The sequence below is a fragment of the Rhinatrema bivittatum genome, chromosome 6 (genome assembly GCF_901001135.1).
Source record: "Rhinatrema bivittatum chromosome 6, aRhiBiv1.1, whole genome shotgun sequence".
NCBI lineage: Eukaryota > Metazoa > Chordata > Amphibia > Gymnophiona > Rhinatrematidae > Rhinatrema > Rhinatrema bivittatum.
In genome coordinates, this window is record NC_042620.1 from 84,665,536 (window position 1) to 84,690,091 (window position 24,556).

Consider the following 24,556-nt stretch of genomic DNA (forward strand, 5'->3'; position numbering starts at 1 on the left):
ATCAACATCCTACAGCACAATGAAGGGGGAACATAGCAAGCAGAAAGAGTGCCAGAAAAAACTGCAAGGCGCCAATAAAGGGACAAAGCAGCAGAAAGACTAGCAACAACACACTGAGGAACCATGATAGTGGCAAGAACACCACAAGGAGTAGAGTAAGTCGTCTGGTGTATGGCAGCAAGGCAGAGTGGCAGAAAGTTGATAGGGGCAAGACAGGCTGGCAGAGCGGAGGTAGTCAGGTCCCTGTGGTTTTGATAGGGGTAAGACAGGCTGGCCCCGGGGAGAGTTCCCTTTCCTTTGCGCAGGAAAGGGCTCCCTAGAATGGGTTCGCCCCTAGAGTGGGGTGTTTCTGTTGGCGTCTAGTGAGCTCTCTCTGGTCTTTTAAAATGTGGTGGACGTAGCAGATATACAAACGAGAATTTTGAAGGCCGAGGTTTCAACATGAGTCAGTGGGTGTTAAGAGAGAGGCTGGCTACACCTGGGGAAAGTTCCCTTTCCTTTGCACATGAAAGAATGGATTGTTGGCCCTAGAGTGGAGCACAAGCCTTCAAGCATGGCGAGTCGACGAGGAGGAGGTTTCCATGTGAACAGCAGTTCTGGTTCAACATGGGTCAATGAGTACTAAGAGACAGGCTGGCTACACCCGGGGAGAGTTCCCTTTCCTTTGCACAGGAAAGGGCTCCCTGAAATGGGTTGGCACCTAGAATGGAGCATGAGCCTTCAAGCATGGCGAGTCGACGTGGAGGAGGTTTCCATGTGAACAGTGGTTCTGGTTCAACATGAGTCAACAGGTACTAAGAGATAGGCTGGCTACACCTGGAGATAGTTCCCTTTCCTTTGTGTAGGAAAGGGTTCCCTGAAATGGGTTGGCCCCTAGAGTGGAGCATGAGCCTTCAAGTGTGGCGAGTCGATGTGGAGGAGGTTTCCATGTGAACAGCAGTTCTGGTTCAACATGGGTCAATGGGTACTAAGAGATAGGCTGGCTACACCCGGGGAGAGTTCCCTTTCCGTTGCACAGGAAAGTGCTCTCTAGAATGGGTTGGCCCCTAGAGTGTGGTGGTTCCGTTTGTGTCTAGTGAATACACAGAAGCTATTAACTGTACTTATGCACTTCAGCTGATGACAAAGGAACTTGAAGAGCTCTGAGAAATAAGAAAACTGCTACTCAAGTCCAAATCTACAATATCAACCTATGTTGACTTTGTATCCTACAGTGCCTCTGTAAACTATAGGAACACAGAGGATGAACTAGAGTACAACTACCACCAGTTTTCTATAGCACTAGAAATATTAATGTTGGCACCTAAGAAACATCTTGGGAAATTGGCCCGTATTATGAAGGTCATGAAAACTATTGAGCATATGAAATATCCAAGATCCAAGCTGGACAGACAGGCACAGCATTTGAGGTCAGGCCCTTGTAGTAACATAAGGGCTGGACAGACTGGCACAGCATTTGAGGTCAGGCCCTTGTAGTAACATAAGGGCTGGACAGACTGGCACAGCGTTTCAGGTCAGGTACATGTGCTGATATTATCTGGAGCATAGGAGGCAGTTGGAGCTGCTGCAAGGCTTTCAATTGCTTTTATTCATCTTGCCATTCATAGGGAAAATTTGGAAACCCAAGCAAAGGCATGCTTGTTTTCAAAAACACTAGCATTTCCATCAACTCTGGTGCCAGCCTTGAGCAGCGAGGGCTCATGATATCTCCTGTCATTGAAAATACATGTTCACTGGGCACACTGGTTGGTGGACATGACTGATATCGCTGAGCCACTTTGGCTAGGTGTGGCCAGACTGTGGACTTGTGTGCCCAATATGCCAGCAGATCTGTCTGCATGTCCTCTGTGGGCTCTGAAAGATACTGTGTCACTGACATTTGTGCTGGTGTCTCCTTTGCGTGGGTGGGCTGAGAGACCTTCATGCCAGCTGCTTTCTTTCTAGCCCATTCCAGAACAGATGATTTTTTTATGGGCAACATGGCTTTGGCGTACTGAAGTGGAGGAGGAAGTACTAGCTGTCACTGATAGCTTGGGCTAGCACTACTCTCTGAAGTGCCCGCTGTTTCCTCCTCTGCTTTATGCCTAATCTGTCTCTGCCTATGGCACTCCTGTTCATGGACTTTTACTAACAGCAGGTCCTTCACCAATAGGAGACAATCGTACTGTAGGGCGAGTTTCCCTTTCACATGGGGATCACAGACTGTGGTGAGCATGTATGTGTGGTCTTCTATTAAAGGCCTTAATCTCTCTTGTACCTGCTTCTGCAAAAAGTCCAGACAATGTAGCACCTCTGCTGTCATTCCCTCTTCCTGTTTAAAGCCCTCCAAATTTTCTCCAGAAAATTAACTATAGCGATAATGTCAGCCAAGTTGGCACTTCTGGAACTCAGCTCCTCCGTGGCATCCCTGAAGAGCTCCAGGATTTTTACCAGCTGACTCATGACTAACCAATCATAATGCTCTAGGGGACTATGCACACCTATGTCCAATGCCGCAGAAAGTTCATGAAGGGGTGTCTGCTGCTCCACTAATCTCTGCAGCATCATATAGGTGGAATTCCACTGGGTGGCAATGTCTTGAATGAGTCGCTTGTGAGGCATCTCCAAATCAGTCTGCTTTTGTCTGAGAACCTGCCCCACCTTCACACTTCTGTGAAAGTGCACTGCTATGCTCCTGCACTTGTGTATTAAGTCCTGCAGGTATTCATTCTCTTGGTGCTTGGATTCCAACCCCAGAACTGACTTCACTATCAGGTGCAGAGTGTGTGCAAAATATCATATGTTCTGAAAGCCCCCGTTGGATATTGCCTTTATCATGTTTGCACCATTGTCTGTGACAAAGAACCCTGTCTGAAGATTCCTGTCTCGCTGGTGTAGCTGCCAGCCCGCCAGCATCTGTCTGATGCATGCTAGAATATTGGCTGAAGAATGGGCGTCGGCCGTCAGGTGGGTGTGCAGTAAAGCCCACCTCCACCCTGATACTTGTTCACTAATAGAGCTGCTGCCTGCCCCTGCCTCAGCCAAGTCCCACCAGTGTGCTGTCAGGGAGAGGTAAGAGTGTGCAGCATTCAGTGTGGTCCAGATATCGCAGGTGAAATGCACACTCCCCTCTGCCTTAGCTAGTAGCGCTTGGATGCGACTGCGACACTGGTTGTACAGGCTGGGGATGACCTGTCTGCTAAATGTGGTTCTGGAGGGGACTTTGTAATTTGGAAGTAAGACTTTCAGCAAATGCTTGAAACCCACATTCTCCACTATCTGCAAGGGCTGGTCATCAAGGGCAATCTTTTCCCCAATGCTCCTGGTGACAACTTTTGAGGCTGCCTGCCTCTTTCCCCGGGATAGCATTACCGAACACCACCCCATTTCCTCCATGGTGGGTTGTCGCTTCTGACACATGGCAGGGGGCTGCTGGCCTGCCACCTGACTGCTAGAAGCGGCTGAGGGCATGGTGTGACTCTTCTCCTTTTCAACCACTTTACGCTGCCTGGAAAAAGGGGTCCCCTGATTGGTACTGCCACCATCCCCAGATGGCAGTACTGTTGGGTGTTGCTTCTGCATATGATGCACCATGCCAAAATTAGTTAGATGTCTCATTTGCTTGCCTCTGCTAATAGCCCTGGCACAGTAATTACACTGAGAAAAACGTGGTTCCTCCATCACTTTAAAGTGGCTCCAGATCGCAGATTTCTTTCGTGATCCCTTCTCTATAGCCTTCGGGGTGGATGCCGGCACTGGAGCTGAAGTACTGGGTGCACCCTGAGAAGCAATGCCAGGGTCATCAGTCACACTCTTTCTCGCTCTCACTCACTCTCTGTTGGGTTTTCTCACCCTTTTTCTCCCATGTCTGTCTGTCTCTCTTGCTCTCTTGTCAAGAAGAAGAAATGAAGAAAGGAATGAAGAAGGGAAAAGCGAGAGAGAGGATGATTAAAGGATACAGGAGGAAGGGGAGGGATAAAAGGGACAAATAATAAATAAAGAGAAATGAGGTGGGGGAGAAGAAGAGAATAATTGGAGAGGATTAAGAGAGAATGGCTTTAAAAAAGTGCTTGCGAAAGAGGGTAAAGGAAGAGAAGAAGAGTTAAAAACACATAGTCATATTCATAGGTGAGGAATGGAAAAAAAACATTTGTGCCATTTGACTTCAAAGGACCAACAAAAGAGATGCTGAGTATTTGAGACTACCCTGGTTCAAGGCTGCAAGAAGATAACTGATTTTTTTTTTAGTTGAAATATACATAGTAATGTCCTTTAAAAAGTTAATGATAGAGTCAAATTTGGAGGCCATTCCCATTGTATTTTTTTTCTTTCTTATTTTAGTTCTGTTTTAAAGTGATCAAAATAGCAATTTGCTTCTCCTCCACGTTGGGTTTTAAGTCTTCTGTGTTTATTAGCTAATATACTTGGTGGGTTTATTTTTGCTTTTCCAGGTAGGGTGGCATGAAAGATGCACAATCGTTATGATCCTATTTAAACAAAGATATGTTACGCTATTTCTATGTCAGTGTTTGCAATAAGTATTGTACTGTACAGCATTTGCACAATGAGGCAGATTTTAAAGGCCCTATGTGTGCCAAAGCCGGGAGATACGCGAGTATCTCAGGCCAGAGCATGCCCCGCGGATTTTAAAAGGCATCCGAGTACGTGCACATCTCCGGGTACAAGCACAAATCGGGAAGTCCAAAAAAGAAGCAGGACTTGGGCGGGGCATGGTCATTCCAGGTCTGCAACCTGAAGTCTGCGCGTATTTATGTGCACAAGCGCGCGCCGGGGTCCCCTACAGTGTAACTTTACTCCTGCTATAGATGGCAGGTAGGATTTAAAATAAAGAAGATCAAGGCTAGTCAACAGGGTTTGAAGGATCAGAGCTAATAGGATAAAAGGGAGGCTATCTCACTAGGGAGGTTAGGAAGTCCTATCCTTTACCAGAATGAACTGGGAACGAAATGGGGAAAAAGGAGCTATTGGTCGGCGCACATACCTAGCAAAATCCCCCCACTTGCACAGTAGAGTCGATATTTGCATATACGCACCTATGTTATAAAATGGCCTCGTCCATTCACGCGAGATGGCATAGGCACGTACGTGCACACCCGCGCAGCTGTTTAAAAGTTACCGTCAATGTGCATATTTAAAACTAAAGGAAATGCTTCCTATGTGATCTACGTGCACCAGATGCTTTTAAAATGCTTGCTAACAATGTGCCATTATTTAGGAATAATGCTCTTTAAAAAATAAGGTATCTTTTCCGTAGAATCAATAGTACTGGCACTTAAAAGTGGGTTAAATCTTGGTTATTTGACCAGTCCACTAGGACCAATCAATTTACATGTGAATGAGTCAAAACATACAAAAATAGGGTCCACTAGGTTTGTACGTTTTGATACATTGGAACATTTTTGCCTGCAATAAGCGTTTACATTGATTTTCCCGATGGACATGCCTTGACTTGATATTATATTTAGTGTGGTTTGTATTTGAAGAATCCAACATGTGTGCAGATATAATATTAACAGGCAGTGGTTTATGCAGAAGTTATTGCCTGCATACCAAACCGCTAACATCTCAGTATTTTATCTAAGGGTTAGGGGAATGTGACACCCAAGAGCAGGCTTAAGGCAGGAGAGGAGGTAAAGAGGCAACAAACCCAGTCCTTACAAAGTAATCAAGCATGAATAGTGAAGAACCTTACAACTATCTTTTTCTCATTTTCAAGCTATGATACAAACATAAGCCCAAATTTTCAAAGTCTGGTGTACGCAAAAACCAGATGATATGCGCGTGGCTGGACATGCACACGCTGAGCATATTTAAAAAATGGCCCGGACACACGCATATCTCCTGATACACGCGAAGTGCTGGGCTCCTTGAAAGGGGGGGGGGGGCGGGGGCCAACCGGGACAGTGGCTATTAGGCCCTATCCAGGGAAAACGTGCACCGGCAGCTGGCCAGAACACAGAACTTACTCCTGCTCGGAGGAGCGGGTAAGTTCTAAAACATAACAAATTACGATAGGCTAGATTTAGTGGTCGGGGAGGAGAGGAGAAAAGGGAGGAAAACTAAGTTGGGGATAGGAAAGTTCCCTCTCAGTCTGCTCCTTAATTGAAGTGGATTGGGAGGAAACTGGTGTAGGCCCAGTTGCGTCGCTACACGTTATTTTTTAAAATCCCTCCGTTGCGCACGCGAGATATTAAAATCGGGCACGCGTGTGCACACGGTAATCATGTTTTCTAACATGCGTGCAGCGACACGCGCATTTAATAAAATCGCCATGTCCATGTACGCGCGCCGGGAGCTGTGCACACATGGACACACGCACAAGCCTTTGAAAATCTATCCCTCAGTGTTCTGGTTTATTCACTTTTGTGGCTGTACCAAATGTAGATTTAAGTCTGAATAAAGCAATTTTCTGAAACTGTGCCTTCTCTTTAAGTAGAGCAGGAGAACCAGAGACAGTAAGAAGACAAATTGTTTGCAGGGAAGGAAAGTGCTCTCAGGTTTGCCGCACTCCGCTTGCTAATACAGTATTTCAGGGAGAGATGTTTTGGTATTATAACAGCATTTCAAAATACTTGATCCAGCTCTTTGGGAGGAAAAACAACGCTAACAAAAAAAAAAAGAAAAATCGACTCAGGCTCTTTTCAGGACTCTGAGGAAAGATTCTGTTGAAAGCATCTGTTGGCTTCATGATGGAATCACATGTCTCCTATAACTGTGCTTCAGCTGGATTATGTTTCTATTACAGCTAGCAACTACAAAGATAGCGCCAAGTTATGCCACCAAATATCTTGTGTGCCTTTCTAGGCTCATTGCAAGTTTGTGTTTCAACATGACACATTTCTAGCTCATTAAAATGTTGATGTCTTTTTGCACTCTCTGACTGTGTTCTCTTTCCTCTTCCTGTTTTCTAGCTTGCTAATGTGGCTTTGGGTAAATGTCTTTCTGTTCAGAACTCCATCATTGGTTTCGAGACCTGTGATGTTCTCAGCAAGGTAGGCTCCACAAGCTGTTAGTTATCTTAATCGCTCTACTGTTTCTCAAGTATAGTTTTGCTTACAAAGTGCTCTTTTATTATGCTGATGCATGCTGTTTGTGGTTACATTGTCAGTGATTCAATTTAGCATTCGCTGTTCCCTTCACCTATAAACTGTGAGGCCAGTTCCCTTATTTTTGATAAATTCAGCTAAACTGTGCGAGTTTATTGTATCTTTTGTCTATATTACATTTTTCACCCTGGATAGCATTTCACCTTTATACAGTAAATAAGTGGTCATCCCATGACCAAATTTTTAGTTTATGATTTAATCAGCATTCAAATCAAGCCTGCATTACCAGTATCACATCCCCATGGATGCTAAGATAAATTTCATATTCTCATGCAAAAAGCATGAGAGATTACCCTCATCAAATCTGTTTAATTCTCAGGTACCAATAATAACTATCTACAGTCATAGCTATCAATTTTGTTTGTTTGGGGGATTTTTTTTTTTCTTGAAGCAGGTTTTTCTATTGAATTTAGCTTTTGTGAAATTGCCAGGTGGGCTGCAGATTAAGGCTGTCTCCCAGCATAGGAAAGCTACACTGCAGCCAACTTTAGTGCAGGCTATCCTGAACCTATTACTGGAGAGTCCATCTTGAAGGGTGCAACAGTAATTCATTCTCTATGTCACCTCGGCCCTGGATCTCACTGCTGAAACTGACAACCAACATGCTAATTAGCTATTCGTTTCAAGTATACAATTCCTACTCAGAATCCATTTAATACATGACGATGCAGAAATTCAACCATATATCACTGAGTTCCACTGGCAACAGTTAGTCTGCAAGTTATTCCTCAGTGGCAATATCTTTGACCACACCTGTTGATATGCTATCAGAAAAGGATGAACTGGCATGGAAATGAAATGTAGCCACCCTGTTCAGTAATACTGGTGACTACCATCTATAGTGCCACCTGGGCTAGAGGTGCTAAAGCTCTGGTCTTTATGACCTTGATTCCTCACCTGGATAAACGGCAAAGAGCTAAAAAGATGTTCATTTCACTCCCTAAAATTGACATGCTGCAAAATAAGATAAAAACATGCTCCCCTCATGATACCGGTGTTAGTGAAATACCAGATGGTTACTATGAATCCTCTCAGTAGAGAAAGGGAGTCTTTCTTCTGCAAAGACAGGCATTCTAAAGGAGGAAGTATGTTTGTGCATGTTTCCATTGATGTTTTATGCCCAGTCTGTTTTAACTTTAGCAACCTTTCCATTTCCTTGGAATTTATCTTCTTGAAAGTCAAGGGAAGGGGCAGAGGATTCAAATTTTTAGGGTAGTCTTTTGCAACACTTCAATGTATACAGTAAGTGACATTTGAATACATGATTCTTATTTTCCATTTTACACAGTATAAGCTACCCAACTACTGCGTTCAGCAGCCCACGGGTCTGTCCTGCGGACTGTTGCTCTTATCTCCACCTGCAGAGCCTTCCGGTGCCCCAGCACCGGCCTCCTCCTACTGATGAGGCAGCAGGTCACACTGTGGCCCAACATCATGCCGCAAAGCACTTGTGGCAGAATGCCACCATTCCTGGTCCCACTCTCCTAGGGCGCGCAAGCCGACTGACGGCAATTTAGAGGGCCATGGGCAGGAATCAGGCACCTCATGATAATATCATAGCCTGCTCAGTATTTAAGGCCCTCCTAGATGTCTCTTCAGTGCCTCGGCAATAGGTCATCTATTCTGAGAAGTGCTTTGCCTCAGCGTTCTGCATTCCGAACTCCTATAACTGGTTCTTGTTCCTGCTGTGTTCCTAAGTACCTGTGTCTTGATCCCGGTTTTGTTGGCTTGGCTTCATCTTGAGTTCTTGTTCTCGTCTTCCTCCCCCCCCCCCCCCCCCCCCCCCCCCCCCGCCCCTTCCCATCTGTCTGCAGTACCTTGCCTTAATCCTGTGGTCCCTCATCCTCCTCTTTGTCCTTCATCTCCTTGGATTAAACTGGCTTGACCTTGGATCAGATTTCTGACTGACTTTGGATTGGACTTTGGCTTGACCCCAGATTGGACCTCAATGCTGCTTGAACTCTGCCTGCCTTGACCACTACCTGAACATCAACATCGAGCGAACTCCGCCTGTTTCTGACTCAGCCCGAACCTGACTTCATTCACCTGCTGCCTGCCCTGACCGCTTGCTTGCTCTGACTCCGCTTTCTCTGTGGCCTGCAACCTCTTCTACACGATGGATCTTCACCTCCACAGTGGCCCATGTCTAAGTCCAGCTGGCCCTGGCACCCAAGGGCTCAACCTGAGGAGAATGAGGCCTGGTATTGATGAAGCTCCAGTTGGCCTCTGCTTCAGTTAGCTCTACCTGCTGACAGTGGGGACTTGCAGGGCTCTTCTCTGCAGGTAGTGCCAACTGCCCCTTTGCCTAAGAGTCCACGCTTGGAACATCAAAAGGCAAAGACAAGCAACAACACATAGAGAGATGATTAACTTTGGATACAAGAGAACTAAGAAGTTATTTTCTTGGAAAATGATGTGTTAACATGGGTAACAATATACATTGTGATCTCCACTTGCAAATTCCAGAAAAAAAGGCTTCCATTCCTCGGTAACATGTTCATTATCATTTCCTACAAGGAATGTAATCAGCTCCATGGTAATGACAAAGCAAATGGTACAAAGTATGAAGGAAAAACTTCAGTGATACACAACTATTAATTTCCTTCAGATGAAAATGTTAACCACCTACTGTGGCCTTCATAATAAGCACTCACGGTATTAAATTACCGTTATAGCCTTTCATTCAATCAGCTCCAAACTTGGTAAAACCAGTTTTCTAATGAGGATTGTACCTGAGAGTTCCAATAATTAGCTAAATTATATCAAGGAGCAACAAGGAAATGTGCCTCCTCTTCCTTAGATATCAGAAAATGATTTTCTGTCAGTAGGCCAAGCAAAATTGCTAGTGAATCATTAGGAAGTTGATCTCCAGTTATGTGGTAGATCTATAAGATTTTTTCAGCCTATTATATGTTTATTATGGGCTCATCCACCACACTTAATAGGAAGTTCTTGTAATGTCATAATTTTACTAACATTTATTATAGGTTCTTATTCCCATTTTGTAAAGCCACTGCAGCCTATTGTTAAAGCACTTAGGTTAACCAGTAAAGCAAGTATTCAAATTCCACTTCTACCACTGACATTCCTTAAGATCTTGACCAAGTCACTTTACTCTCTATTGATTCACTGCAAATTTAGGGGGTCTACTTACAAAGCTGCTGTATTTTCCCCAGAAGCTTTCCCTGAACCTGACCCTGGAGGGCCCGTCTTGAAGGATGCAACAGCGCTCAGTTGAGCACACTTTACAGTATCATCCTGAATTTATGTACAGCACTCCAGCACATAAAACTTCCTGTTTCACAATCCAGTCTTCAGTGCCTGCTTGTGTTCAGTTCCAGTGTTCCAGTTCTGTGTGTCTCTCCTGGTGATTCTCCAGCTCTTGACCTTGCCATCTTGTGTCCACCCTGCCTCTCCCTTACCTCTGGGTCAGCCCTGATTGCCAAGCCCAGAGACCCCTGACATCCGCTGATGTTTGGAACATCCAAGAGACTAAAGCCTTTAAAATAAGCTTTGAAAACTTACTTATTTGAAACTGGGTTTGACTTATCTGGCTAATTCAAGCAACATGGTCTCCCGAGAGCTACGAGGTAAAGAGAACCTCTTAGCATTGTTTTTATATTTTCTGGATGGTTGATGGATGTGTAAGCTGCCTTGTATTTTATTGTTGATGTTTTTATTTTTAAGGATGCCCTGAACCATGGGAGGGTATGGGTAAGAAATACTTTTAAATAAATCAATAAATGGCATACCTGCTGAAGCCAACAACACACCGAAGCAATGCTTGCACTCTCAATATTGTTCCTGGTTAATTTGTATTTCTGCGCTTTTCAGATTGCTGTTAAAATTATTTCCCCCCCCCCCCCCCCGAGGCAGCCGGGTGGCGAAACACGGGACCGTGTTGGGGGACCTTCAACTAAAGACTGTATCTTAAATAAGGAGTAGCCGTAATAAAAAATCTTTATAAGTGACAAATTATAATCTATACCAGGAACTTACTTAATACCTGCTGAAGCTCCATGCTGTTATTCTCCTTCCTCTTGCACTGCTGTGCAAGAGGAAGGAGAAAGGCTAGGGCTGTCATCTGAGGGGCAGGCAAGAGGCATGGAAGTAGATGGCCATACTGAAGATGCAAAATGAGGAGAGCCAGCAGAGGTGCAGATGGATGAGGACAATGAGGAGGAGGGCAAGGAGGAACTGATGAATGAGGTTGAGCCCTTGATGTCCTTTAAGGATCCATGGTTTGTAAATTTGCACCTTGAACCCAGCATGCAACCCGCTAATGACGAGCCAATGCAGTCTCCTCTAGCAAAAAAAGAATGATGCTGCAGAATGACTGGTTGGCAGAGCTGCTGAGGGAGAATGGGGGGAGGGCTATTTCAGAAATTGCTGCACAAAATGGGGGATGTGTTGCAGTGCATCTAGAGATGTACATTCGTTTATCATGAATTAGGCAATTTCAATGAAATTGCCTAATTCGTCGTGGTTCGGGGGACGCAAACCACAAAACGGATTTTCCCCGAACTTTGGGGAAAATTCGTTTTTTGGGTTAGTGCAGGGGGGAGGGGCACATTTATTTAAAAAAAAAAAAAACTACCCCAACCCTTCAAATTCACTGTATTACAAACCCCCCACCATCCTGATCCCTCTCCAAGACTTACTAAAAGCCCTGGTGGTCCAGCGGGGTCTCGCAAGCGATCTCTCCCTCCGGGCCATCGTGCTGTCAAGCCTGCTACGAATCAAAATGGCGCTGATGGCCCTTTGCCCTTACAATGTCACAGGGGCTACCGGTGCCATTGGTCGGCCCCTGTCACATGGTAGGAGCAATGGATGGCCGGCACCATTGGTCAGCCCCTGTGACATAGTAAGGGCAAAGGCTATCAGCGCCATTTTGAATACTGGCAGCCGACGGCCCGAATGCAGGATATGGCTCCAGGACCCCCGCTGGGCCACCAGGGACTTTTGGCCAAACATTTAAATCAAGTTTTGAGGCGGTTGAAAGTCCTCTCTCTTACAGCTCTGGTTCTGCCTCTTTGCCTTATTGTAGCGCTCAGCTGTAGGATTCTCTGGGCATGTTAGGTGGTTCAAGAACACAGCGATACTTAGACTAGCAGTTGTCAGAGTTGCATTCTTACCTAGAAGCCATCCCACTGTGATTCAACCGCATTTGAAGTGGTAATGTGTGCCTGACTGTAATAAAGTGTAGGTATTGTGGCATGAGTCAGAAACCTAAAAATTGCATCAGTTATGAGGGTTGTGGGATTGCAGATCACCTGCATTTTGAGGGAGTGAAAGTCCTTGCAGTTCCAGTAGCTGGCCTCACTCCCAGTAGGTGACCTGATTACAATGTATGTGCAATCAGTTGCCCCCAAACTGAAGGAAAGTGAGTAATGTCATTATTGGCTGTTGGTGCCATATACTTACAGGAAAAAAAATATCAGTTTGTTCTCTTGAGCAGAACACTAATAAACTCTGCAATACAGTGTAAAGCGGTTGACTGGCTTAGTCCCACTGTGACTCTGACTGGTCTGGATGCTTTCAATGGCCAAAAAAAACCCCAGAACTGTAGTAACTTTGTGGTGTACTGGCAAGGTGTGACTTCTCTATGGGAAAGGCCACAGATCCCCCTCCAACTAATGCCATAGGCATAGAATAGTTTCCTTATTAAACCTAAATCTGTGTATCACTTGCTTCTCTGACAAGCCCAGAAACTGGGTCCTGTGCCTATATATGCTCTCCATGGGGTACCTTCTTTGCTTCTATTGCCTCTCCCTTTTGCTGATTCTACAGAATTCAAACATTTACAGCGCTTATAGCAGCACTATTACTCACCGCCAGTATACCAAATCTCACCCCTATTATACCCATACTCACCACCAGTACACCCACACCCACCACCCAAAGAGCAAGCACACAGACCCTCAAGCAGCAGGCACATGCAGCTCACACATACAGACTTCCAAACAGAAAAGACAGGCAAGCTGCCCCACAGAGGAGGCACACAGCTGAGAAACACAGAATGCACAGGAAAAGCACTAACAATGATTCCTCAGCAATCTACTTGCCACAATCTCCAGAACTCACCACCAATCCAACCGCTGGGTTTAGATTCTGCTGCTTAAATAGCAGATATAAAATTGTGTGCACGTCTGGTGACACCTGCATGTACTCTGCTTATAAAATACATAAATGTGCATGGACTTGCTGGAATGCTTTCAAAACACCTTCTTTTTATGCACATACAGTTACATGTGACGTCGGCAATAGAGTCATATTCCCAACCTTATAAAAATGTACTTGGCAGACACAAAGGGCACAGTGCATATGTATATCCCACTTTTACACACACAAACCCTGCACAAGTCTTAGAAAATTCATTTCTTATAGTGGAAAATTAAATAAGTAATTCTTTTGGGGTATGATCAAAAGGAATACCTAATCAATATATAATATTGGTGAAGTAGTGTAATCAATGAGAAACAGGAAGGAATGCGCTATATGATACTTATCATTTTAAAGCTTGATTTTCTCTCAGTGCCAGTACATTCTCTTCTGTATGTTTGATGGATTTTTAAAAGGCCACACCTTGGATTGAGAGGAGGAACTTGCAACAAAGTAGGTGAGATTATGTAAACAAAATGTCAAGGAATACGGTAACATTTTTCTAGCTCCCAGACAAGAAAAGGGAAAATATCGTAATCAGAAAATATAATTCAAATTTGTATTTTGAGGTGGCAACAGAGAGAAGAGGGTATAAAATATCAAATTAAGCCTCAATCATCATAAAGTAATTATTTTTCTCCACAGAATCAACAGTTCAGCTATACTTGGTTAAGATTAATGAAGCATGAGGACTTTTGCCTAGCACCAGAGAAACTGAAAGATATACTGGGACTGCATCCTTGTGATAACAAGAACCACAACCTACGATGGTTGCATAAATCTCTAATAACATTTCAACCATTGCTGGTAAGTACAACTTAATTAAACAATGAAGGGTCAGCTTCATTTAGCTTTCTAATTGTGGTGCTGATGTAGTAAGATGGAAGTAAAAACAAATGTATGGTGAACGTTAGCGCACATTTTCTTTTCTCATGCACTAGAAAAAAGTTAACTCCCAATGCAATAAGCTAATGGTATGCAAATACATTAGGAATTATAAAAAGTGTGTAAACCTAAAAATGTGCAAAAAAGAAAAAAGAGTAGTGTGCATTTCTTATGTTTAATTCACACAAACAGTGATTTAGATGCACAAAACATGGTTTCTACACACAAAAATAGTTTGTGCACTTAAGTCATGTTTAATGCACACAAAACCTGATACAGGAGTATAAACCATGGTTTATGCACATTGAGATAGATTTGAAAAACCAGTCGTGCACAGCAGTTGGGGAATGTGCGCGCCAACCAAATTTTAAAAGCCGTCCAGATGCGCACATATCTCCCGCTGTGCACACATTTCACTCAATTTCAAAAAGGGTCATTGTCTGGATGAGATATGGTTGTTTCAGTGTGTGGCCAAGAGAAATGTGCATAAATACCTATGTGCCTGATACGCCCGTTGGTCGCAGACGGCTGCGACCACGTGTACTTACTTCTTGCACTGCTCTCCTGCCCTCCCCGGGTCTCCTTGCACCTCGGGCCAACCTCCACCGCTGCGTTCCTCAGGCATCCTCGTGACAGCCGGGACGCCACCACCACCTACGTCAACTTCGGGCCTTCCTAGGCGCGCATGCGCGCCACCGGGCCCTCCATTCAAGCCTCTTCAGCGGGAACCTCAGTGGCATTCCTGTCTGATGATGTCATCGGACCTGTGTATTTAAGCTCCACCTTCGCCCTCAGCTAGCCGACTTGGCAGCAAGTTCCGTAAGTCTCTTTGACTACTGCCTTCGTGTTCCTGTGACTACTCTTATCGGGCTTGGATTTGGACCCTGTCTGGTACCCGCTCCTCAGGGGCCAGTGTGCGCATCGGGGACTAGCTCTCCTAGCCTACCCTGCTCCTCGGGCTGGCTCCGCGCCTCCTGGGTCCTGCCCTGCAAGGCCTCCCGCTCCTCGGGACTACTCCTGGAACAACTCTACAATCCGTGAGTTCTACAACAGGGCTTCCCCGCTCCTCAGGGTTGTGCCTGCATCCTGTACAAGACTTCCTGCACCTCCCCACTCCTCTGGGCCGCACCTATGTGTTACTCAAGTGACTGCCAGAGCTTCTCTGCTCCTCGGGGTAGTGCTCTCCTGTTTCTCTGTGACTGTAAATGCCTCCCCACTACTCGGGGTCACGTCTACATACTATATCAAGACTGCCAGCAGTCCTCCGCTCTTCGGGGCTGTGCATACATCACCAGTAGAGGCTCGGCTCAGGCTTCCCTGTTCTGTGGGTTGGCCTATGGCATTACATCATCACCCTCTATGCTGTGCAGCTCCTCCCCTTGGGGTTGCCTCCCCGGAGTACCTCCTGCACGGACGGTCTCGCACCTCCCGCTCTGTGGCCTGTCTGGTGCCTCTCCCTTCAGGGTCCCTGCCCAGGTACGGCCTCTAGCCCGCCTCCCTACTGGGGTGCCCTCCTGGCTCCTCGGGACCTCTCCATAGCTGCATCCAGAGCTCCCCGCTGTGTCTGACCTCGCCTCCCGATGGTGCGGATCTGTGGGGCCCCTCCACACAGGTGGTAACAACTCGCATCTCACAAACCATAACAGTGCCCCAGTGCACGCCCAGGTTCTCTGCCATGTAACTTTGCTTCTGCTATGGAGGAGGTGCAACTGTAAAAAACAAAAAAAATAGCTATTTCGGAAGGGTTTGAAGGGTCTGGAGCAGCGGTTCTCAACTGGTGTATCATGACACAGTAGTGTGTCGCCAAGCACATGCAGGTGTGTGGCCACACTTCCCCAGCGAAATAAAAACCTGAGGGTTTAAATATATTTCCTCACTGTCAAGCTTAGTTTTAGCTAAGGTAAGATATTACCTGGCCAGAATATATCCAGATAAGAAAGAGGTGTTCTGTGGGAAGAGCTTAAACTTAGCAGAATATCAGAGTTATCCAACTAAGTTGAGCCAAGTAATTCTGTCTGTGTTGAGAGCAGGTCTAAAATAATCCAGGTACATGTACCCAAATAACTTTATCCTTAATTGACTATAGTCAACATATAGCTGGTTAGGGGACAAAACAATTGTAAAAAAATATATGCAGGCCTGCCGTCCCCATCCTACTAAAAACTAAAACTGATATGGAGCTTCTTCCACCATCCTCCCGTAAGCGCCCCCAAAAGATTAAAAGAAAGCAGCCTCCCTGCCCCCCACCCCATATTCTGAGGTAAGTGCAAAGACTCATCAAAATATTTAACACTATCACCCGAAGTGCCGGCCCAGAAGAAAGGTCTGGGCGGGGCAGGGGCGGGCCAGGACAGCACCGGCATGCGGAAGATACTTCTGCTCCGGAGGAGCAGGAAGCATGAAAACAAAAAAATAGAGGGTAGTTAGGTTTAGGTTAGGAGTCAGGAGGAGAGGGGAAAATGTAGGAAGGGTAGAGTTAGGGAAGTTCCCTCCCTGTCCGCATCCTTAATTTGAGTGGACTGGAAGGGACTTGGACTAGACCCGATCGTGTCACCATGCGTACTTAATAAAATCCCGTGCGCACGAGTCATGGGCGGCCCGTACATGCGTGCAGATGCTAAAATCTGGTGTGCATGTGCGCGCAGCTATTGCATTTTATAACAATCATACCTTGGAGTCAGTGCATGCAAATCTGTCTCTCGCTGTGAACATCCTGAAAACCTGACCTGTTTGTGGCTCTTCAGGACCAGAGTTGGCCACCCCTGCTTTAGCAAGTTTATTTTATTAGGGTGCTTAACTGGCAATGATTGTATGCTTGTACTTTTCATTCCACACAAGCCAACCTGATCTGCATATATTGTGCTTATATATTGGTTTATTTATGACTAACATTCATATACAAACATGATTTTAAATGATGACATGAAGTACACACATTAGTGGCATGCCCACCACATGCATACTTTTTTTGAAAATGGAAAATACATGCATGGTTTCCCAAAATGCCTGCCAAATGCCCCTAGAATGCTTCTTTTCTCTGCGGCCAAAAGTATGTGTGCACGCTCTGGTAGCTGAGAATCCATTTACCCGGATAGGGCAGGTGATGGTGGGTTAACTCGGTTATTACCAATGTGAAGACTGCCTTAGTCTTTGGAAATTTACCCCTTGATGTTTAAGAACAAAAATAGAGCAATTTTGCTGGAGCAATTAACCAGTGTCCCAGCTCAGAATGTGTGATAAAAGTCCAGTACTGGTATAGTAGTAAAGAATGGTTTAGAGGCCTATTTTTGTCACAGCAATTTTGAATTGGAAATGGGTGAGGAATGCTGATCCCCATGTGAAACCTATGAGAGAAAGAATGAGTATAGTTTTTCCAGGGCACAATAGACTCTGAAAATTATTCTCATAAAGCTCAATAATTTCTGGTGCTTTATTTCCAACCCCTCTATTTTTCTGTAAACAGTTTGTTGAGCTGGTCTCATCCATTGTTATTTGTATTCTTTTCTTCAGACAGATCATTTTGTTTTGGAATACCTTTCTCAGCCAATGTGTTTGGAAGTGGACCAGTTGCACACAACCATTAGGGTAAATTCTTGTGACTCCTCGAATCAATACCAGAAGTGGCAGTTTGGAAATTATTATACTGAATGAAGACGAGGATGTCGTTAAGGAACAAAGTATTCCAAAATGATGAGCATGAGAATACTACCTCCAAGACATGCTGATTCCACAAAACACTTCGACGATTTACTGAAGTGCCCTATGAGGATGTAATAATTTAATGTTATCATCTTAAAGTATTCAATGAATTTTTTTTTTTTTTTTTTTTAAATACTAGCAAAGGATTATTCCATTTAGAAGAGCATCTTATCAAAATCAATTACATGTTTCTTCCTATGGAAGTAATTCCTGTAGAATTCTGCGCATAGAAACAATTTTGACTTGCCAAAAGAGTTCTGAGATAATATGTATCTGTTATACTGATACCATAAATTCAAGACATCAACTGACATACCTGGTTGCTGCTAAAGTTGACAGCAAGTGAGAATGGAAAGTGTATTTTGCTGATAGGTAAAAAAGTAAGCAGCTTCCAGAGTGTTCCTCTGTGATAATTCCCTGAGGTACCATACACGTGCTAAATGCTGCTTTAGCACAAGTAAAAGCCAAGCCAGTGCAGAGGAAACTTGGCAAGTTTAAACATCCCACGGAGTCTGATAAATATGGCTGTATCTGCTAGGTTGTCCAGAGGCAGATCAAACTTTGCTATTGCTGATTTATGTTTATTGACATTTTTAAGCTAGGATTAAAGAAAATAAAGTCATTAATAATATATACCTGCTGCACATTTTAACTGTAGTGGACCTTGAATACAGAATTTAGGGGCTAATTTACACTAAACGTTAGCATGCATGCTAAGGCCATTTAGGGGGGCCTTTTCAAAGTCATTTATATGCTGCATAAAAACCCAGTTTTATATATTTAAAGAGCTGCTGCCAAATTGCTTGATGGACTCTCTACCTGGGTAACATCAAGCTAGACGGAGAGAACATTTCATAAATCTCATCTTTGGGTGAGTTTCCTCACTCTGAAGGCCATCAAATCTTCACGAGAGCACTGTTCTGTTTGTACGTCTCACATTGAATGTCAAAGTGGCCCCTAACCTCCTACACTAATACCTAAACCTCACCTCGAATTACTAGGTGGGTCTACCATAGGGATACAAATACCTATCTAGGGAGATGACATTATGGCCAGTTGCGCTTGCGCTCTCTCTCTCTCTCTCACACACATATATATGCTGGAAATACAACAGGTCTGGCACCTGTTGCAAAGTCTGATAACATTATCACAATTAGCTCTTCACATAGGTAATTATCACAAATTGCAATAAACTGAATATTTGCATAAACCACACCCTTTTTGCTATCGCATGCGATACTTACCGCATTTTGATAAATCTAGGCCTAAGTTTGTACCTGAGGCAATTACATTCATTCCGCGTCCAAAGTGGATTAAATAGATGCTAATCCCCCTATTACATTAGGGGTGGATTAGCGCCTATTTAACCCGTGTCAGAGTGCGGGTTATACAGTGTGCTCTGCTGAGTGCACTGTATTGCATCAGCCCCACAGACTCTACCACAACACACACACACTCTCCCTGAATTTACCCGGAATAGCAGGCTATGTGCTAAGGCCTTATCGTGCACGTTAATCTGGAGTCAAAGAATGTTAATGGGTTTGCACTAAAATGAATTTATGTTTATTTATCAAATACAATTTATTTGCCACATTTATCAAAAGTCCAAAGTGGCTAACAAAATTATATTCATAATAAAAACAAACAGACATAAACATACAATTAAAATATTAGTACACAAAACTTAAAAACATACATGATTTGCACTGATGGTATCATCTAATATGTTCAGTAGAAGCAAAAGGATTCCTTCCTAAGCAATTCCAGCATCCGATTCCAAAAGATGGGAGCCATTGTAGCAATCATTCTTTCACTGGACTCTACTAATCTGGTAAATCTTGGATCAGGAATTTCCCAATAATTGGAGGTTCCTAGTCAGATGATAAAGCTCAAGAAGTGAACTGATGCAAAGAGAAGCATCATCGTTCAAAGTCTTGTGAACAAGCATAATGATCTTAAATTGGACCATGCTAGCAAGAGGGAGCCAATGAAATGCCAGAAGGACAGGTGTGATGTGCTCATAACATGTTGTTCCTATCAAAATCCCTAGCCACTAAGTTCTGCACAACTTGGAGAGCTTTAATGGCAGAGTGAGAAAGAGAGAGAGAAACAGAACTACAATAATGCAGATTAGATATAACCACTAGAGGCTGGAGAATTGTTATGAAATTCCTCAACTCCAGGTATGGCTGAACTTTTCTTAAAACACGTAATTTGAAGAAAGATCTTTGGATCATAAACTTAATCTGAGCATTAAATTTAAGTCTGGAGTCAAGTAAACCAAGATTCCTAACTTCAGTAGCTAGAGGAATAGAAACTTCTAGAAATTGGATGGAAAAATAGATGTTAAATAATGGCTCAGCCTTATGATTTCAGTCTTTGAGATGTTCAGAATCAACCTCTTAAGGATTAACCAGTTCTGAATGAAATTCAGATAAATAGAAAGATACCCCAAATAGTGTTAACATCAGTATAATTTGAAAAAAAAAAATTGAATATCTGCATAGATGTAGTAGTGGGGCTCCAGGCCCATCAATAATTTACAAATAGGTCTTAAATAAATATTAAAGAGTGTAGTGGACAAAGATGAACCTTGAGGTACTCCTCTTCTTAAATGGTGAAGCTTCAGTTCCACTACAGACCTACTGGAATCAGCTTGATAAATATGAATGAAATCATGCAAGGGCCTTACCGGAGATACCCAGACCAGCAAGACTCTTAATCAAGATAATATGGTTGACATTATCAAAAGCTGTCAAAACATCAAGCAGTACCAAGAGAGATTCTTTACCTACATCAAAACCCCACCAGATAATGTCCAAGCTGGATCTGAGAAGAATTGTAGTTGAATGCTTAGGCCAAAAGCCAAATTGAAACTGGTCCATCATGATCATCTAGAAAATCGTGTAACTGCTATAAAACAACAGGCTCAATGACCAGGAAGGTATTCATAAAAATTGGTCTGTAGTTGTATATATCTGTTTGATCAAGATAAGCCATTTTTAAATAAAATACTAATGACAGATAGTTATAGCTGGAGAGGGAGTTGTCCTTTAGTCAGAGAGTTATTGATTAAATTCTTTAAAGGGATAGCAATAACAATAATGATTGTCTTAAGTATCACAGAACTGCACGGCTTTAAAGGGCAGGATGTTACTCTCATAGCTGATACAATTTGTTTAGCCTTCTCACTTGATATTAGATCAAAATATTCCCAAAGTACATTCAGTTCAGAAGAATCATCTCAGCTTTCAAGCCTTTAGATGGAAATTTTGAACAAAGGCTTGTGATTTTTTTTTTTTTTTTTTTAGAAAAGGCAGTACAAAATCATCGAAATGATAAGCATATAGGGCCTGAGATTGCTTAATCTCAGTAACTAGGGATGTGTATTTTTTTCAAACAAATTGTAAAAAATGCTATGAATAAGGGCAATTTATTTTATTCTGGGGGGCCCTGAAATAAATTGGCCCCACTCCCAAATGAAAAGAACCTTATTCTTGCATTCAATTGAAATGAATGCATCAGGCCTATGCCTAAGCCCGAGGCCGGGAACTCGCCTAGGGCATAGGCAGAGGCCCAAAGCAGGGGCTGTGGCCTATGCCCAAGATCAACACTGGCACCTCGGCATAGGCCCAAAGCTGGGGCCTTGCCCAGAGCATAGGCCAACTTTTGACCCTTGACCTAGACCTGAGCTTGGTCCCAAGCTTCTCCCTGGGAATAATTATCTGATCCGTCAGATATCTGATGGCCAGGCCAGATCCCGACACCTGGACCTCAGCCTAGGCTAGAGCCCAGGCCCAGGTTTCAACACCACAGCCTGGCCCAGAGGCCAGGTCCCAACTCCGGGGCCTTAGCACGAACCCAAGCCCGGGCCTGGCTCGGAGGACAATGTCCCGAAGCCTGGGCCTCAGCCTAGGATCAGGCCCAGACCCGGAACCCAAGCCTCTGAGCTCCAAGGAAGCGCTCCACTTCTGTCTTCTTTCTTCATAAACTGACGCCATGTGCTGGGGTCACACCGGAATTAATTAACTCTTGTGCATTCACCTCGGTGGACGGTGACATTTTGATGTACGGTATGGGATGTGGGGATGGGAAGGGAGGCCCTGTATTCGTTATTCGTTTCTTTGTTTTTTAAGTGTTTGAAATTTTTTTTCATGAATCAAACGAATCAAATATTCCACGAACAAAAATTAGTGGGAAAAACCCTCCCGCAAATGAATCGATACACAAAAACACATTTTTTTCCCTGCACACCCCTATCAGTAACTGGTACACTGTTAGTAAGTTTCTTCTCTGTGCAGAATATTCCCAGCAGCTTGAATAGATTTATAGAGATAAGATTTTTTTGACTTAAAACCTCATTTCTATAATTATCAGATGCCTGATTAAAAGCCAACAGGTCACAATCAGAATGTTTTTTACACCATTTTCTTTCAAATCTATAAAGATGATATTTCAGTACTTTGAGCATTTGAGAAAACCAGTGTGGAATTGCTTCTTTTGATGATAATGGTCCTCAGTGGAGCTAGCTCATCAAGAGTGTTCAATAAAGAGATTTACCATTGATTGCAATATAATGAAATATAAGAGCAACCAATAGAGGCACGTTTTGGCAGTCATAGCCCACAAAGCCTGTCTAATATAGCTTTGTTTAGTGAAATGCTTCTCACAAGAAGAGTCATCAAGGGCATGAACTGGGACATCAGTACTAAATTTGAGTAAAAACTGATCTGTCCAAATAAATTCATTGCATAAAATGCTAGAGAAGCTGCCAGCAAGAAATCCCTCACTAAGAAAAACTTAAGTCAAGGATGAGTCCCAAACGATGTCGTGTCTGGCTGTTCATCATCTAATAGATCGTGATAAAAATCATTGCATTTCCTAATAGACTGAGCCTTAATAAAACAGATACATAAACTACACGTTGCAGCAGCAAATGTGGCATGTACTGGTAAACATTAGACATGATTTAGATCTCACATGATTTCTAAGTACTGGAACATGTTCCCATAATACCAATGACCCATAACTACAGGGATAGGGTAACCCATCATGTCCTTTAGAGAAATTCAATAATAGACAAGTTCAAGAAATATAGTAGTTAACCTTTTCGCTCCTTGCACCAGAATCTAGCTGTCAGATAGGCTGGGAGGACGGGATCACAGCAATGGAGCCTAGCGGCTAAGCAGAAGTCACCTCCCAGGTGTTATCTGGGTGAGTACACGCCTCAGTCCAGTGAATAATCCAAATCAGGGAAGCAGAGCATATACTCACATGTAAGTGTGGAAACACCATGTGTAAATTAGGCTTTAACAGGCACATGGTAAATAGCATGGTACGCTATCCTTCACCTGCTGTTTATGCCTGCTAAAACCTAACATTTAATCACCACCTGAAAGTGGGTATGTTAATACACCCACAGTGCCAGCACACTAACTTTTAACACTGGAGGGTATACATAGGAAATCTCATCACCCAGAAATTCCAGGATATTATTGAAATTATCAATCTAGAGAAAAACCACAAAACTCCAGGTGCTGTGAGTCAGTTTGGAAGAAGGTGGCAGAAACCTATTTGTCCTATGTGTCCCAGAAGAAGGAGAGGGCAGCTTCCACGCAGGCTGGAAAAAGTCAACAGCCGAATTGGCCTCCATGAGCTAGAGAAAGGACATGACTTCAACGCTTGGGCCAGAGAAAGAAGAAAGTAACAGCAGGTGAACTTGCGCATGGGAGCCACAGCAATCATAGTTTCAGAGGTAGACGTGTTAGATGCTAGAGGATTCAGCCCTCAGGGAAGGGGGGTAGAGAGAGAGAGCATAATGGGGTCAAACTTGGGGATGGGAAGGGAGACAATGCTGGTGTTGGACCTGGGAGAAAGTGAGAGAGTACTAGAGTCATACCTGGATTGGGGAGGGAGAGAGAGAAAGAAAGAGAGAATCTGTGTATGTGAGAGAAAGAGAGAAACCCTGTGGGGGGGAAGGGGTAAGAATGAAAATTTGTGGGGCCTCTCACCAACACACAATCTTTCGCCCTAGATCATGTGCAGCGATTCCCTGACCCAGAGAGCAAGGGGCTTCTATGCCCCACTCACCTCCACCCCTCGACTTAATAGGTGGAGGGAACTGCGGAGGGGGATTGAAGCATCTAGGTCCTTTGATCAGAGGATGGGATGGAGAGGGGCTGAGTGAAGCTACTGAGGCCCTTGTTCTTTTATGCCATGGGGAGGGTAAGGAAGTAATCAGGACCATTAACTCCTCGTTCTTTTTGTGCTGGGATGAGTGGTGATCAGGGTTACCAAGCCTTTTGTTACTTTTATAATGGGGGAGGATCAATCAGGCCATTGGGGTCCTTGATTTTGTGCCGGGGGGTGTGGGAATCTGGAGGATTATGTCAGAGCACCAAGGCCTCTTGTTACTTGTGTGCTGAGGTGGGGATGGAGATGGGGGTCGAGCTGAGTCCCTTGTTACTTGTCTTAGTGGGGATGAGGGGAATAGTTAGCATAGGGGTTTTCAATAACAGTATGTGCACACTACAGTTGTTGGCGTACTATGCATGCTTTTTTTTATGTTCACCTGCTATACCGGCTGCATATCAGTGCCGTGTAACCAAATGTAGCACATTGCCCATTAAATGGCATGTTAGTGTGTATGCTTAAAAAAAAAAAAAAAAATTGGTGCAGGTTTTAGAGCCTTAGCCCCTTAATGT

General features: G+C 43.9%; 1 protein-coding gene across 1 annotated transcript in view; it reads left to right on the top strand.

Moving 5' to 3' along the window:
- The window catches only part of GALNT5 (polypeptide N-acetylgalactosaminyltransferase 5), a 115,556-nt gene extending 96,986 nt beyond the window's left edge, over positions 1 to 18,570 (top strand). The window contains exons 8-10 of the mRNA XM_029605523.1: positions 6,912 to 6,992; positions 13,914 to 14,075; positions 17,664 to 18,570. Of these exons, the coding sequence (XP_029461383.1) occupies positions 6,912 to 6,992; positions 13,914 to 14,075; positions 17,664 to 17,804 (384 nt within the window). The 3' untranslated portion in view covers positions 17,805 to 18,570. The remainder of the gene's footprint in view (positions 1 to 6,911; positions 6,993 to 13,913; positions 14,076 to 17,663) is intronic.
- Positions 18,571 to 24,556: the final 5,986 nt, after the last annotated feature.